Below are 17262 nucleotides of genomic sequence, written 5' to 3'. Positions count from 1 at the left end.
GAGCTTTTCCAATGTATTTCACTGTTGCTCTTTCAGGCCCGTGGGAATTAGCTACAACTCTCCTTCCCCTGTTACAGACCAAGATAAAAGCAGTGGCGGAGCCACCCAAAAAACCCAGAGAGGCAAAGAATCGCAGCCCTAGACACCTCAGCACCCTGAGGGTGCTACACACGCTGTGCTTTGCAGCCTCTCGAAGCCCTGCAGAAAGCTTGGTTTGCTCACTCTGGGGAGGATGCCTCACCCTCCTCAAGAGCCAAGTGCAGCTGTACTCACGCCTCCTTCACCACCAGCTCTGACACCTCACTGGTACCTCCAGTTACCAGCAGCCTCTTTTGCCAGGCTCCACAAAGGCATGAATCTTTGCTTGGCAGAGCTCAGTTGTGGCCCATTCCCCAAGCTCCAGCAGGTTTATCCCAAGTCCTTTAAGCTCTGCTTTATAGGACATGGGCTCAGGACAGTATCCTGCTGTCCAAATACCCTTCTTGAGTACATGGACACTGCCAGGAATAGGATCTTAGAGGAGATTCATTCTGACTGACATTTGTGATTCATCATGACTGACCTGCTAACTCCTTCTGTGCCCTGAGATGGTCCTGAACCCACAATGTGGTATTGAAACCTTTCCTCTGCTGATGGAGCTGTTTAACGGCTCTGAACCAAGGGTTACTGATGATGGGGTCTGGCATGGGGCACCATTAAATGCTGGGCCACAAAACAGTGGGCTGAGAGCCTCCCTTCAGAACTGTGCTATGCATGCAGGGAAAAGCACCTGTAACATTTATTTTCTCTCTCACTCTGTGGGTATGGGGAGAGGAGATGGTCAGAAGCCAGGAGATATAGGGCCAACATCCCCCACACAAGCACCAAGCCAGCAGCTTCTAACCCATATGGCAAAAGACAGGAGAACCAATGGCCTGGAGGGGAAAGGGAAAAATACCTGGTGCTCAGTCCAAAAAATGAGGCAGCATTTGCAGCTGTGGATGTGGATGGAGGGCAAGGAGCAGAACACTTTTGGTACCAACTGCCCAACAAGGCAGGATGGGACACACCATGTGCCACTGCACCTTCGCACACCACTGGCTTTCCCCATGCCCTCACACAGCCAGCACTCTCACCCAGGATTCATGCAGGAAACGTGGGTGAGAGGTTCTCCGAGAGCAGAAATAATCCTGCACCCGGCCCAGCCTCCCTCTGTGCTGTGCCTTGACTCAGCGTGTGGGGAGTTGCAGCTGGGGACGTCCCACGGCACCTGCAGGAAACTTGAAGTGAGTGTGGAGGTGGTGTTACTGTGAGGGCAAGAGCTTTGATGAGCTCAGCAGGGGGAAAAGCCTCTAGGAAGGCTGATGTTGAAGGCATCAGCATCATTATGCTGATGTTTTGGAGGTGAGGGGCTTCTACAGTCCTTGAGAGCATCACCTGCAGAGCCCACGCCAGCATCTCTGGGGCTACAATTTTTGGAAGAGGTACATTTTTTGGTGGAGGTTCCCTCCCGTCTTCACACAGGACACTGAGCTCTCCCCTGCATCAATTCTATCAGCAAATGCTGGCACACAAACACATGCTCTGCTGGAAGCAAACTCTTCTTTTCTAACTTGACTTTGCTTCAACTTCCAGGCATTGCAGCTGCTGTTCCTTTTCTATGCTGAATTCACATTCTCACCTCAATAAAAAAGTAATCTTGTGTTTGCTACAAAAAAAATTCACTTCATTAATCTGAACGCCTCTGGCTTTACTGTCACAAAATACTGCTTGGAAAAGGGAAAGCTGCTTCAGTGCTGCTGCCTCAGACAGCTTGGTCACTCCAACACTTCAGTGAGGAAGACCAAAATGTTCCCTCTTTCCCAGCATGTTGCAAGAGTGAGCAAGAGGGAGGAAAAGAGCTCTCAGTGCCCCATCTGTGACTGTGTCACCCCTCCAGAATAACCTGTCATCATCAGTCCCTGATATTTTGGATGTTTGACACAATACAAGGGAGATAAGTTTGGGGACATAATTTTGCACAACAATCCTGAGCCATTCAAGCGCTGCAGCTCCTGGCTCTGGCCTTGCTTGGAGGTATAAGGATGTTTTGAGACAGGGATCAGTGAGGACCAAATGAAGCTTCTGTGACCAACTAAGTGCTCAAATGAGCCTGCAAACTTCTAGTTTGGTGGGGTTTTTTTGTTTTTTTTTTTTTTAGTGTGTACTATATAAAATAAAATTGAAAGAAAACCCCTGACTTTTCTCAGTGTAGAAGCCAGTTTTATTGGTAACAAAATGATCCTTTTGTCCATATTTACCAAAAGAATTGCTATATAAAAAATATCCTTGATCTCTGATGTCAAGACACATTTGAGAAAAATTGTAATAAGAGTGGAAGTTAGAAAATCTGGCTGTGTGAGCTCTCCAAGAGCTCACACAATAGTGCAGTAAGGGTTGTGTAGCACTGATTATTCTGAAGGATCAAAATGACCCTCGAGCTATTAGAATTTTTCATTATGCACTTTTTAGGAAAAATTTGGGCAATCCTCACGCTGGGGGTTTGGATGTAAACAGTGATGACAGCTGTGGAAAAATCCACTCCAGCTTTATCAAATGGGCCGAGTGAGGCTTGCTATAATCAGCGAGTGGTGTAATCCTATACAGAATATTAATTGCAATATTGGCTCCCTTCCAACAGAGCTCTTTACAGATCCATTGAAACACTATTTGCTCTGGTCTAACACTAGTTATAGATGTTCCTGCGCTTTTTTTGCCATTGACTGTGTGAGGCAGAAGGGCTGTTCCATTCAACACATGGATCATGCAGAATGCTGCTCATTTCAGAGCCCAAATATAACATTTTATCATCGAGTGAATCTGAAATTTGCTTGGATAGAGCTCAATCTTGCACCATAGAAGTCTATGGGTATTTAATGAAATCTAAACATGGCCTGTTCCATATGATTCATGGATTTGTTGTTTATATGCTAAAGGCTTCTTTACAAGGCTTATATCACCATGTTAATTCCTTTAAGCATGTCCATCTGCACTCAAATAATAAAAACACACATATGGACTGTAATGAAATACCATCCTGAACCATGCAGGGCAAGAAAATTCATGCTGCAACTATAGCAACTACTAAAATAGCAAAGCACACTGATTTCTGACATGAACCTGTTCCTAATGTCCAAGAGACACTGTGTGCTGCGAGCTTTATATACCAGTTCCCAAAATATCCGAGTCCTGATAGGATGAGAAAATACCGTCATGTTCTTGCACCAGGCCAATTACAAAGCTGTAGTTCCTGTGCTGGTAAAGATGTTTCCTGTTGATAACACAACAGGACAACATAGCACTTAGCTGCTAATGTTATCTGGGACCCTTGTGACCTCTCGGAAACTTTAACAATTGTAGAGTCCACAACACGTAGAAGCCTCTCTTCTTGTGCTTTTGTTTGAATAAATAAGCAAGAAAGAAAATAAACACTCGTTCTGCAGCCATGTGCTCATTATTGCTTGGGGAGTAATTAGAGGTGGCTGAAACATAGAGGAGAGCTCAGCTCAAGAAGCAACAGGTTCCTACCTCTGATGCAGGGCAGTGCTTGACTGATAAGTCCTTTTCTAAACAAATACAGTGCAAAGGTGGAATTCTACACTGGAATATTTTTTGTCCATTTTAAACATACTCCTTTTCAACTTTATAGACTGCCTTTTTGTGTTTGAAGATGAAAAAGCAGATTTCATTTGTTTATAATGTCAGCATATCTGAACAGTCCTCGTTCATTATCCTTTCCCCCAAGCTTTTCCCTCAATTTTTATACAGAAATTTCTTCAAACCCTTCCTGTCTGTGCAGTTTTGTCCCTTTTCCTTGGCCAGACAGCAGCAGTGACAGGTACAGCTTGGAGCAGCATTCCAGGAGTTGTAAGAAAGGACTTCTTGGAAATATAAAACTGCAGCTGAATTTGGGTGTTATATTACCTCTCAATAACTGGCTGTTTCTAACACACCTTTGAGATCTCCCACACCCACCACCCAATGGATATCTGCCAGCTCACAAAGCCCTTATGTAAAACCCCCCTACTACAGGAAACCCAGCGCCGCTGCTCACTCCTGGACTTTGTGGGATACTTGAATTCTTCATTCTCTGCTGGGGAGGAACCAGCAGCTTCTATGACCTCTTTAACTGCTTAAAGCGGAAAAACCCAGAGCAAGATTTGCCCTCTTTCATATTTGGAGTAACAGCAGTGCAATCCAGAGTCTGTCCATAAAGAATCACTCTGCAAAGCTTTCCCTGAAATCCAACAGGTACATCAGTGACCTGTAACCCAGCGGCTTGAAGATCCATAAATAACACAGGGATGGATTTACCCTATGTGCCTGATTTCCCTCAATATTCTTCTATCCCTCAAAATCTGTGGTGCAACCACCATGCTGCCTCAGATGGTCTAAGAAATTCTCAGATGAGGTATAGGACATTCCTTGAGAAGGACAGAAAAGTGCTTTTCCTAACTTACTGGGGAAAAAAAAAAATAAAGCCTTATAATTGAATGTTTGGGCTTCAGTTCAGTGCTAAGAGTGAGTCCTTTCAATGGTCTTTTGAACACCCCATCGCTCTTCACCTACACCTGCCCAACTGGAATAGCAGAGGTAAACCTAGTCAGCATTCTTCCTTGCTCCATTGTTATTCCTGCTGGAAAGAGGCACAACTTCTTGCACTGGTTGCCTTTGAGTGGTGCTTATTCACAGCAAGTCACAGTGGGAGTGGGTGGGAGGCAGAGTTCATTCATTTTTGTAGCATAACATAGAACAGATTGTGTTTGGATTTCACTAGATATTTGTTGTTCTATGTTTCTTTGCTTTATATTGGACAAGGGCCTGCAACAAAACTTTGATCCAAGGTACAAATCCACGGCCAAGATTTGAACTAAGCCTACAAAACTTTCTCCAGAACAGGCTGTAGCCCAGCATGCTGACTCTGAGAGCCTCCTGTTCTTCACGTTGCTGGTCATTTGATTCAGGCCTGCTTCTGCTTATTTATTTGACCATTAGCCTGCAAATGAACTTGGAGGCTCCACGATCTAGTCCACAACTTTTTGAGAATAACCCAGAGTAATTCCACCTACAGCAAAATGAAGTTTCATTGATGCAATGCTGCAACTGCCAGGGCGGGACATAAGATCAGATGGAGATGAGAAGAGAGGTTATAAACTGGGCATAATTTCTGATGTTAAATTCCAAATAACCCAAATCCTCTGGTTCAATGAGTTTGTCAACAACCACAGAGCAGCAGAACAGCTGAAGTGGGAAAAGTGGCTTTAATCGTCCAGTGTAATGCCATGAATTTTGGAGGGCTATGGAAGGTCTCAGTTTCAGGTGGCTGTTTGCACCTAGTTCTTGGGAACTTAGCCCAGAACAGATCCTGATAAAACAAGTATCCTTCATTTTCAGGAGAAAAAATACAGATCTGAGTTCAGCTATAACTCCTATATCTTAAAAAAAAAAAAAAAAATTACATTTTCCTCTTTAAGACCTGGTGTGAAGGAACAGGACCAGATGTGCTGCTGCCCAGAGCAGTGACGACTGTGAAGAGCCCACACCATGATCCCCATGCCACCCCTGCACTGACAAAGCCCAGGAGGTCACAGTTACAACCCAGGAAATGTACAAGGACCTACTAGACCAGGTTGCTCCAAGCCCCATCAAACCTGGTCTTGAACATTCCCAGGGATGGGGCAGCTACAGATTCTCTGGGTAACCTGTGCCCAGGGCCTCACCACCCTCAAAGCCAAATTTTTTTTTCCTAATATCCAATCTAAACCTTCTCTCTGTCAGTGTGATGCCATTCCTTCCTGTCCTCTCACTCCAGTCTCTTTAACATCTTTCTTGAGTGCTCTCCTCAGGTACTGGAAGGTCACAGTTAGGTCACCCCGAAGATTTTCTTTCCCAGCCTGAACAATCCCAATTCTCTCAGCCTTCCCTCATAGAAAAGCTGCTCCAGCCCTCTGCTCATCTTCATGGCCTCCTCTGGCCTTGCCTGAACAGGTCCATGTCCTTCCTGTGCTGCAGCCCCCAAAGACCCAACGTTTTTCACCAATTCCCTGAAGTACAACAGCGCCAAAAGAGAACCTCCTGCATCTGCCTGCAGCGAGCTGTGAGTAACTGTGCTTTCAGAAATGCTGAGTCAAGACAACGTGCTGGAACTACAGGAGAAACAAGTTTAATCTGTGCGTGGGGAGGGCATGACTTAGAGAACACTTTGAATTGCACAAAATTCCATGGAAAAAAGGTTTACAAGTGTTTGTTTACATTTTGACTTCTCCTGTAGCATAAATAGCATTGTTGCATAGTTACCATGGCAAATAAGATTATTCATATTGTCCCTTAACTTTGCTCTCTCATGCTGTTTTCTGCAAGGCCATCAACCCTCGCCATGCCAGGGCTGCTGAAATTACAAACAGCAGTGGGTGTCAACCACAGAGTGGAAAAAAAAAAATACTGAGCATATTGCAACACTGGAATTGGCACAAGATAAGGACAAAGGTGCCAAGGTTTAGCCTTTTTATTTTCACAGAATAAAGTCAGAAATGAACAGGTGCAATCTCCTAACCAGAGGCAAATCCACTCCAGATAAAGTCTCATAATCTCTCTTTATGTGTAAGGATGTTTTATAGACAAAACCAGCTCAGACTAGAATTTGGAAGCAAATAGAAGCAGTCCAAACAGTATTCAAGCACAAAAAGATGCCAAAAAAGAAGAAAGAGTAGGAAAACCCTAAAAGACACACAATGAAAGACTCTCTTCAGCTGGAAGACCAAGGTGGAATGAAGCTTTTCTAAGGTACCCATTTTACTTGATTGGGAAGTAGGTTCTGGCTTGATTTAGCGAGACAAAACCAATTTTCTCTAGAGGTAATCAAGTGTGTGTGAGTGAAAAGGTCCTCCTTCTTCTACATTATATCACACAGGAGCTTTCCGACCACCAGCTGATGTTTAATTTGTGACCTGGCAATGGTCCAGCACCAATGTCCAACCCCGAGCAGCTGCTCCTGTGGTGATGCAGCTTCCCTTGGCGCTGATCCCTCCACTGCACTTTGCAGGAGTAGCAGTATCAGCCACATGAGAGAAAAAGAAAGAAATAATAACGTTAAAACTATCAAGCTAAATTAAGAAGTGGTTCAACTCCAAAAATCACACTGCATAAGGCTAAAAAAAATTTTTAATTACATGTTTTGGGTGGTTTTTAATGCACTCGGACTCAGTAAAATAGCTGTGCCTTCCAAATCAAGGCACGTCGGGTACACACCATTCACGCGACTCTTACTGGTCCCTGCTGGGGAGCCGCGTGCTCCCAGTGCCATCTGCTGGCAGAGCCGCCCAGGGACGGCCGGGCCACACACGCGGCGCTTTGTGGCTCTCTCTCGTTCTAAGCCGAGAGCAGTTACGCAACAGGACTACTCCAGGAAGTAAAACTACTCGGACGGGAGCGCCGCTGACGCACCTGGAGAGACAGTTATCAATCAGGGAGCAATTAAGTCGTGCGTAACGAAGTGACAGGTCTGCGTGCCTGGGGAGGGAGAGGGAATGTTTCCTGCTGCGAGGATCTCAAGCCAGGAGTCTGCCAACACAACTATGAAACCACAGCTAGGTGAAAGCACAGATTAGACACTTGACTTGAAACATGCAAATTGTCTCTTAAAAGTCTTTTGTATTAGGCACTTACCTATAACATGGTGGCAAACCAAGACATTTACATTTTACCACATTAAGCAGAGAATGAAGTTCAATGAGATGAAGATTTAGCAGTTGGTCTAAGAACAAAACTTGTGGGAAAAAAATTACTCATAGGATCACAGACTAGTTTGTGTTGGAAGAGATATGACAGCCCATCTCATTCTAAACAAGAGACCTTCCACTGTCCCAGACTGCTTCAAGCCTTGTCTGACCTGGCCTTGGACCCTTCCAGGGATGGGGCAGCCACAGCTCCTCAGGGCAGCCTGTGCCAGGGCCTCAGCACTCTCACAGGGAAGAGTTTCTTCTCAGCATCCCACCCAAACGTGCCCTCCTTGTATAAGATCAAGTGCTGGAATAACATCCCTTGTTTCTGCCTTTCTGCCCGTGCAGGTGCACAGGCACCCACACTGTAACAATGAATGGATGAAAATGAGGGGGGTCACTTTGCCTTCTGAGCACCAATTTTATGGTGTCTGGGTGGCTTTTGCAGAGAATAGAAAAGCAAAAATTTTTTCAGAATTTGGTAAACAAATCAGGCATATCAATACTTCCAGCATTTATAAAGTTCTGTTCCACTTATCCAGGCCTCACATTAGAAGAGCTGAGCACACTCTGAGATTAGAGGCTACTACCTGGTGTAGATCAAACTGAAAAAGGAGCAGGCAAAGTACAACTGATTCAAAGAGGACTTTCTACCCTTTATTACCTTCTGGACAAGCACGGTGGATGCCCCATCATCCAAACAGTCAAACGGCAATAAAATATGAGAAAACATGGTTCTGGTTCGCAAGATCCAAACTTCAAGAGGAAAACAAAGCTATGGAGAGTCACATTTTACAGGCATAATTAAAGCAAACACTTGGAAAAATAAAGTCAGCGGAAAGTGATTCATCAACCAGTTACAGTTTTAATATAAAAAGTTTTAGTCCAGTCATAAGCTTAATTGTTCAAATGAAAATGAGTAGTGGAACTGAAATCTTGAACAAGATGATTTTGTTTCAACATCAAGCTTGTTGGGTGACAAATACAGTCAGAATACACCTGTCCACACCTGTGGTTGCCTAAAACTGGGTGCCTGGTTGTTTCAAACACCACCAGACATTAGACTTCCTGAGGCATACCTTCTGCGATGCCACAGCAGCTGCAGCCTGGGGGAGTTCAGCTGATTTTTGGCTAATTGTACACACAGGTGTATCTACATACAGTCTACAAGGATTCAGTGAGGACAGTGACTGAAATACCTTCTCACTCTTTGTGGACACTCCTGGACTCTCCCACCAGTGGAGAATCTTGCACTCAGTGTATTATCACATCACATCTGCGGACACAGATATTTAGATTTTGATGGTTTAAGTTTAGCGCCTGTCAGGAGTACGAAATTCAAACCAAAACATCCTAAAAGTTGTATAAAGAAAATACTGATAACCGTCACAATTTTCCTGAAAAAAAACATCACCAAACCCCAAAATACCTATATACACCCATGCCAATCATAGCTTCTCAGAAAAAAAAGGAAATGGCATGTAAGAAAAATAATACCTTTAAGAATAACATTGTGAACTGTTATTCATTCTACCAGGAAGGTACAGTAATAGCTGTTTACAAACAGAAAACACTGAGAAAGAAAACATCTCTCCTTAGGGCAAATGAAGTTAAACAATTCTAGCACACTACAGCAGAAAGGGGAAGTATTTGCCCTAAATTAACACAAAAGGCAAGCTGGAAGAAAGATGGCAACTGTATTTTTGTCGGCCTCTTCCTATACAGTAACTTCCAGGAAGAGGCTGCAGTATATTACTGTTATCTGGAAAAATATTAATAAACTCCCAGTCTTCCTACCAAATTACATCACCTCTAGAAGGGTTTTGGTCTTTTAATACCTAATCTAAGGCTTTATGCCTACATATTACAGTTGGGAACTTGTTTGATGAACATAAATTTAAAAAAGCAAATACTGGTCAGTTGGCAGAGGGTTTCCAGGCCCTGGGGTGTCACAAGGTTGAAACTCTTCCATCTGTATTTTGACTGACTGGAGCCAGCAATCCTTCTTCCAGAGACCCTCCCACAGATATTTACTCCTATCATCTCTCGTTCTCAGTTAACTTAGTATTTAACAAACTCCTATTTTTGTTTCCAAACCTTTCACTTGAAGCTGTTCTCTCAGATTAATTCCTCTAAAACCATGCAAAAAAAGCTAACAGTATTTTCTGACTTCAGATAATTTCAACTCATATTCTGCAATTTTTTATAAGTTAACAGAGCTATGAATGAGTTAAGGCACCCAAATGCCCATCAAAAAGAAAATAAATACCTTGGGCTAAATACAATGAAGTGTTCAGCAGTCATTTAATTGCACAATCATCTCCCTAATTTGTAGAACAATGCTGCCAATGTCTCTAGGGATCCTAAAATACAAATATTAGAAACTCTGCAACTGTGACGGACAAGGCATCAACAAGACATTCCCAAGGTTCATTCTGGATTCCTGGCTCCTCAATGTAACTGCTACTCCTAATGTAATTAGCATTTAGCAGCAAGATCAGCATGTTCTAAGAACGAAATAAATATTCACACAATCAATACTAATGGTTTAAAAGCTCAAACACATTATTGAAATCAATATGTTTCCAATCTTTCTCCTGTCAATACAAGATTGCAGAAACGAGACCCTTGGCAACAACATTCACAGCTCTCAGGACCACAGAAGCTTCTGCAAATGAATTCTAGGCCTGAAGTTTTGTTGTCTGCAGGTGCCTGTGAGGTGTTTTACTGTGTTCGGAGCTGGTAGTCTGTAAAGGGGAAAAAAACAACAAAAACCCAATTTTAGTAATTTGTCTCATTAAAAGGAGTAAAGCAGAGCAGCAAGTTGGGATAAAGTGATAAAATGCATTCTTATATTAATATATATTAATACAAGAATATGCAAATATCAATAAAACACTGAGAGGGGGAATAGCCTTAAACTGAAGGAAGGAAGGGTTAGACTAGATATTAGGAAGAGATTCTTTCCTGTGTGGGTGGTGAAGCCCCGGCACAGTTGCCCAGGGAAGCTGTGGCTGCCCCATCCCTGGAAGTGTCCCAGGCCAGGCTGGATGGGGCTGGGAGCAGCCTGGGACAGTGGAACATGTCACTGCCCACAGCAGGGGGTGGAACTGGATGAGCTTTAAGGTCCCCTCCCACCCAAACCAATCTGGGATTCAACAATTCTATAAAATAAACTCCTATATTTGCTTACAGCGGCCATGAGAATGAGCTCTAAAGAGATAAAGGCAATTGTGGGCAGTCATGCTTAAATGCCAGAAAAAAAACTAATTAGAAAAACATAAACAAAAAAAAAAGTGAAAAACTAACTAAACAAAAAACCCCAAATGACAACAACAATACCACCACCACAGCAAAAACACCCAACAAAATCAAACACCCCATTTTTGCTTGCTAAAATCTAGTATCTTTTACTAGACAGTGTCTTACACATTTTAAAGCTGGCAGAACAATATGTGTGAGCATACTGTTAATGATGTGTTTGTTTTTAAATTTACCAAATTCCAGATCAATTAGGAAATACTTAAACAGCATTAGCACTCTACCCCACTGGGTCTTTAATTAAGAGACCAAAAAAGGGGACTAGAAAACAAGCAGCATAGCTTAATCTACTGTGTATCTAAACCAGATAGTTCCATCTCAAAAACAGGAGCTTCAATTTGTAGGTGTATTCTGGAGAAACAAAATATTCCCCTCCTCTCACCTCCATTCTGGGTGATGTACCGGACCCAGGGCAAAGCCTGGTAGCCACTCTTCTCAATTATCTTTAAGTAACGAACCTGGAAAGAAAGGTCTGTAAAATATAAAGTCTCCCACGTTGGCTAAGCAGCATTTAGCAAAAAAGGAAAGCAAAAAACCCAACCCTTTTATGTGTAAAAATCTGTTTTATGGATAAAACTAAACAGGAATCATCGAGATGAGAAACACCTCGTGTGTTAGAGCCCAGCATGTGAATTTATCAGTATTTCTGTTTTCAGTCACTAACCTGGATTCCTGAAGTGGTGAAATATGGAATCTCAAACTTTACACTAATGGGAGGTTTTCCTTCCTTGTCTTCAGCTTCAACACTTGGAAGTCCAAAGTGAGCTCTCATCAGGTATTCTTTTCCACCCTACCCAAAAGGGACAATTTTTTTTTTCTTGAAACAAAAAAATTATAAAAAACTTGCAATGATACAAGTAGTTTTCTTAATGTCAGACTGCTGAAATCCACTATTTATTCCAGCTCTTCTCCAGGGCTTCAAAGTGACGTGTGTTTTTATTTTAAAAATACTTTTTTTTTTAAAAGATGCAGGTTCAGTCTGAGGCATAATTCATTTTCTTCCAGCCTCATACTCAAAAATTCAGATAAAATAGTGACACACAGCTACACTACCACACTATTAGCAGTGGACAGAGCTCATGCTCATGGAACCACCCAAGAAGTAGAGCCTGACAAAACTTAAATGGCTGCTGCTAAAGCCAGGCCAAGGATTACACCATCCAGAGCCATCACTTAAAAATCTGCTCTCTTCCTGCGTTCTGAAAAAATATTCAAATGAAACAAATATAAACAACATCTTATTAGCAAGTTCCAATCTTTCATCCATGGAAAAAGAGGAAACGTCCACTACTACCTGTCTGATACTGAGAGAGTTTGCTTTAGGCAGAGCCTAAATGTCACTGAAATGTTAGTGTTAACTAATTATTACACTCTTGGGTAGTAAGAGTAAAAAATAACACTTACTGGAAAAGATTTAATGGACCAGACAATTTCACTGTTCTCTGGAACCCATTTGACACTTCCAACAGTGGTTTTAAACTTTGGCGAGTCTGCATCGTTTGGAACTGGGATGTGAATCTCCACATTGTTGGCAGTTGATCTACGCTTAAATTGACTCTTCGCCTAAAGAAGAAAAAAAACAGAGCAGAAAAGCAGGGTCTAAGTATTTCCACGATGCTGGCGAGCTCAGAGAGCTGTGAGACACAGCTCCCCTCCACCCCGACTTGTATCCTGAGAACCAGAACTGACACTGAGATCATAACTTACAAATGAAGTCTTCAAAGGTATCTAAATCCCACAGAAATACTGAATACTTGTACAAAAATGCATATACTGCTCATCAAGCTTTGAAAACAAACGAAAGAAGACTAAAAATAGCCATGATTGTTTAAGGATGTCTGACCTTGATCATGTACTCGATGCGGCTGTGGGAATGTTTCTCAATCACAGACTCGATCCAGATCAGGGGTTTTACCTGGTGGTGAAAAACCACATCACAGTTCTGTGTTTTACTCTGACAGAGTCACCAAAACGTTGCTTTCCCATAAAACTACACTCAGTATGTGAACCACACAGAAAATGCAGCCTGTGGTGTTCAAAATGACAGAATTGTGGTTTTAGAAGAAATAATTATACAAATGAGCAAGCACTGATATACCAATGAGCAAATGTTACAAGAATTATAGGCTTAAAAACGTACATCTCAGATTAATCCCTAATAACAAACACTTGCACCGGAAAATATTTGATGTTTTAACATACTAGGGACTGAACTATGTCCTCCTTCCTATAGACCTTCTCCAGATTGATTTTTTTTACTTTTCTGAAACGAAGGCCATCTTTATCACCATACTCCAATAAAACTGACATAAATACTGTTGCTAATAAGCACAATGAATTGTTACACTGACATTATGCAGTTAAAAACATAGCCACAGTATTTCAAAAACATTTTCAATAGTAGTTGAAAATACAGAGACTTATTGCCAAGTTATGTCTAAACTTCACTCTTTCTGCAAAAGGAGCAAGCACCAAGTTTTGCTATTAACAGTTGACTTGAAAACCCATGTGCTGCCTATGTTTTAAGAAAAAAAAAATGAAGGGAAAGCCATTGTGGCTACAATCTAAACCATTCCTGTTTAAAAAAGGCAGACATCCAGACTCACGTGGGTATTAAGGCGATATGACATGAGCTCAAACTCTCCGTCAGGTGGAATGAAGGAGATTGTCCTGTCGTTTTCAAAGCGAGAGAGACGAACACACTGGTGAAACTTCACATCTTCCAGTTCTACTGATTTACTTTTCCCACCTAGCAGAAAACACACAGGTCATACAAACTGTGGCCCAAGTCTCACCACAGCACAGCTGCTGCCTGCTAACATTCCTTCCTTTTAGCCAACTTTCTAGGATCAGGACAGCGACCGTCCCCCTGTGCTGGGCACTGCTGAGGTGCCTCAAATCCTGGGATCAGTTTTCGGCCTCTCACAACAAGGGAAACACTGAGGGGCTGGAGTGTGCCCAGAAAAGGAAATGGAGCTGGGGAAGGGACTGGAGCACCAGGAGCAGCTGAGGGAGCTGGGGGGACACACCTGGGGAAAAGGAGGTTCAGGGGGAGCCTTCTTGCTCGCCACAACTCCCTGACAGGAGGGTGAAGCAAGATGTGGGTCAGGCTTTGCTCCCAGGGAACAAGGGAAAGGACAAGAGGAAACAACCAAAAGATGTGCCAGTGGAGATTTAGGTTAGATTTTGGCAAAATTTTTTCACTGAAAGGATGGTCAAGCATTGGCACAGGCTGCCCAGGGCACTGGTGGGGTCACCACCCCTGGGAGTGTTCAAAAGGCCTGTGGATGTGGCACTTGGGGACATGGCTTAGTGGGGAACACAGCAGTGTTGGTTTGGACTTGATCGTTTTAGAGGGCTTTTCCAACCTTAATGATTCTGTCATTACAGTGCTACCCAAGCACCCCAAAATTCAAGATTCTAGATAGCACCTGTCATGATTATTGTTCTACTGCAACACTCACGGCCTGTATTATCAAAGAGAACTTTGTCATTCAATCCAAGGCGCAGCTCTGGCATTCCCGAGAGGAAGACTCTCATTTTAATGGATCCAACTATCTCACTCCGTAACACGTTTCCGTTGGCACTGACCTGAACAAAGATGAAGGGAAAGGTCTGATGTGGTATGTTGTGACATCAAGCAACACTCCCACCCTGTGCCCATGCCCTGGGTTTTCTTGGATGTGTTTCTTATGAGAAATTAATCCAGTAGAGTGAATTACATCAGGGACATGAAGGGGCACAGACAGAGGAGCAAAGGACATATCCAAAAATCAGCAATACACACAATTAAAGCATTACTTGTACTGGATTTCCTTGGGGGTACTTAATGATTTACATTGCTTTGGGAGTCACAGCACACTATCCACAGTCAGACTTTTTATTGCAGGTTTTCATATAAAAAGTTAGAGTACAAGGTACCCACCAGAAGGTTAACAGACTCTATGACATCCAGGAAAACCTCATTTTTCCTGTATTTTATCCCCTCTGATCTCCATGAAACAGCATTTGTAACAGTGGCAGGTGGGCGTGGGGCTCCAGTTTCAAGTTTGTGACCTTCCTGAGTGATGTACCTTCACAACCACAGAATTGGCATTAAAAAAAAAAAGAAAATTAATATTTTTGATAATTGGAACACACCAAAACATTTGTCTGCCTATGGAAAAAGGCTCAAGACATTCCAAGGGCTTTGTCGCTGTTAAGTGATACAGAGTGATACTTACTCTTGTAAAATTTTACTATCAGTTGTTTGTGGATAACCAAAATCCATAAGCTCATCTAACAACTCATAAATAATAACAAAATTATCTCTAATGCTCTCTTCTTCCAACTCCTTGAAATATTCAGAAAAAACCTGAAATGAAATGACAGGAGGGAGGGGGAGAAGAAGGACATTAACTGAGGAAGCACAGCACATGCAGAAGGTATGCCTGCATCTAAAATAATAATCTTCTAAAGTTCCAACCCAAACCCCATACTTCACAAACAGCATTCTGCTCGGATCAGCCCCAGGAAACCCACCACAATTAAAACAGACACAGAGAATCCTAGAAGAAACTATTATGAAAAATATTTATTCTGGAGAAAATATTTTTCACACCAGGTACAGAAGAACCAAACACAGGATCTGTGTGAGGTGCCACAACACATGCACCAATTCACGGTTCTCCTCCAGGTGCTCAGGTCTTGTGTAACTCCTTACAGCACTGTGCCCCATCCTCTGCCTACTCAGCTACAAAATACCAGTGCCCTTATTAGCGGTTTAAGAAGATAGTTCTACAAAATAACCAAATATAAAGTAAAAATGCTACTATCAAAGTTCTTAGAAAATATGAAAGATCTACGCACTTCTATTTAAACTGAAAAGGACGCAAAGGTTCTGAAATATACTCACCTGAACTACTTTATATAAAAATGAAAACACCAGTGATACACAAGCATTTTTCTTAGAAGTTGCAACAACTGATAAAGGATGTTCAGGAATGTGCATTTTAAAAAGTTTATTAAGTGCATTTAAAAAAACTTTTAGGCAATTAAGAGTTGGCTAGAAAAATTAAGCATTAACGACTTAACAGCACCTCTGATCTAAGGAAATATGAAGATAAGCATTGATTAAATCATCCATTAGAGCAAAATCAATAAAAACACTTTTCTGAACCTTATGCTGCTGGTGCATATTACACTACATAAAGCATAAAAAAAGCTTATTTAATATAACCAACTTTACTGAATACAGCCTCCTTACATCACTTCCCCCATTCTCCAACTTGCATTTTGACATTAAAAAAAAAATAACAGCAGCCCTTGGCACGTCAACACGTGTGTAGTACAAAGGATACGATACAGGTTGTTATGTTTAATCCACATGAAACGAACTCCTCCATGTGCTAGGATAGGAGAAAGCGTCCCCTCTTCTTCCTTTTCCATAAGGATCGGCATAAAATGTTCCACCTCTGACATGTCCACATCTCCACGGTAATTCCGACAGATCAGAACCTATAGAGAAAGCAACCAAATCCTTGTTTTTTCTCTTTCATAAGGACGTTATCGTGCAAGACACACAAATGCTTGAAAGGCCCTTTTAAAATCACCCAGCTTCCCTCAAGCCTCTCTGCATTTATAAGTGCAAATCACAATGCCAAAACACTTTGCCGATTAGAACACAAATACCAAGATTTAATTGCAAAGTCACGTATTAGTATTTTCCAGACCTATCCTTCCCCTATTACTGCTCACGGCCTAACAATGATTTTAGGACAGGAAAACACGCAACTCCTCTGAGGCAAAGCAGCTGCAATAACGGCAGAGATTATTCCCTGGGGGATGCCGCGGGCCCTGCCGCCGCATTCAACACCTCCGCCTGCGAGGGGATCCGGGCCACGACTGCCCTGTCCCCGTTCGGCTGATCCCGGGCTGGCAGCGAGGCGGTGCCGGCAAAGGAAACGCGGCCCCCACAGCCCTAACAGCGGCCGGGGAAGCCCCAGCTCGGCGCCGGCCCCGCTGAGCCGCCGCGGTCGGGCCTCACCTTCCCCTTCAGGTCCAGCACATAGACGGCGCTGGCCGACATCGCCCCGGCCGCGGCCCGCGCGCCTTCCGCTTCCGCGGGAAGTGACGCCACGAGCCGGAACCGGCGGCTGCGCGCAGCGACGCGCGCGGTGCAGCGGAAGGACACATCGAGCAGGCACCGAGATGTTAAATAGTCCCC

At 43.0% G+C, this 17262-nt stretch overlaps 1 protein-coding gene across 1 annotated transcript; it reads right to left on the bottom strand.

Moving 5' to 3' along the window:
* Positions 1-8371: 8371 nt before the first annotated feature.
* AP1M1 (adaptor related protein complex 1 subunit mu 1) lies at positions 8372-17187 on the bottom strand. The gene is made up of 12 exons (XM_039566223.1): positions 17083-17187; positions 16397-16553; positions 15952-16019; positions 15281-15411; positions 14983-15130; positions 14522-14648; positions 13664-13806; positions 12901-12972; positions 12462-12620; positions 11722-11847; positions 11440-11515; positions 8372-10483 (listed from the first exon to the last, which is right to left on the bottom strand). Exons 1-12 carry the CDS (start codon positions 17122-17124, stop codon positions 10461-10463), a joined length of 1272 nt encoding a protein of 423 aa, XP_039422157.1. The 5' UTR covers positions 17125-17187; the 3' UTR covers positions 8372-10460.
* Between the last annotated feature and the right edge of the window lie 75 nt (positions 17188-17262).

This window comes from Corvus cornix, chromosome 28 (genome assembly GCF_000738735.6).
Source record: "Corvus cornix cornix isolate S_Up_H32 chromosome 28, ASM73873v5, whole genome shotgun sequence".
NCBI lineage: Eukaryota > Metazoa > Chordata > Aves > Passeriformes > Corvidae > Corvus > Corvus cornix.
The sequence above is the reverse complement of the archived record's forward strand: the minus strand, read 5'-3'. Positions and strand labels throughout refer to the sequence as shown.

Coding starts and splice junctions, on each gene's coding strand:
- AP1M1 (XM_039566223.1), bottom strand. CDS start 17,124: ATGTCGGCCAGCGCCGTCTATGTGCTGGACCTGAAGGGGAAG. Junction 14,649..14,982: donor TAGAGTCTGTTAACCTTCTG/GTGGGTACCTTG, acceptor ATCTTTGTTCAG/GTCAGTGCCAACGGAAACGT. Junction 10,484..11,439: donor GTACATCACCCAGAATGGAG/GTGAGAGGAGGG, acceptor TCCCCTTTACAG/ACTACCAGCTCCGAACACAG.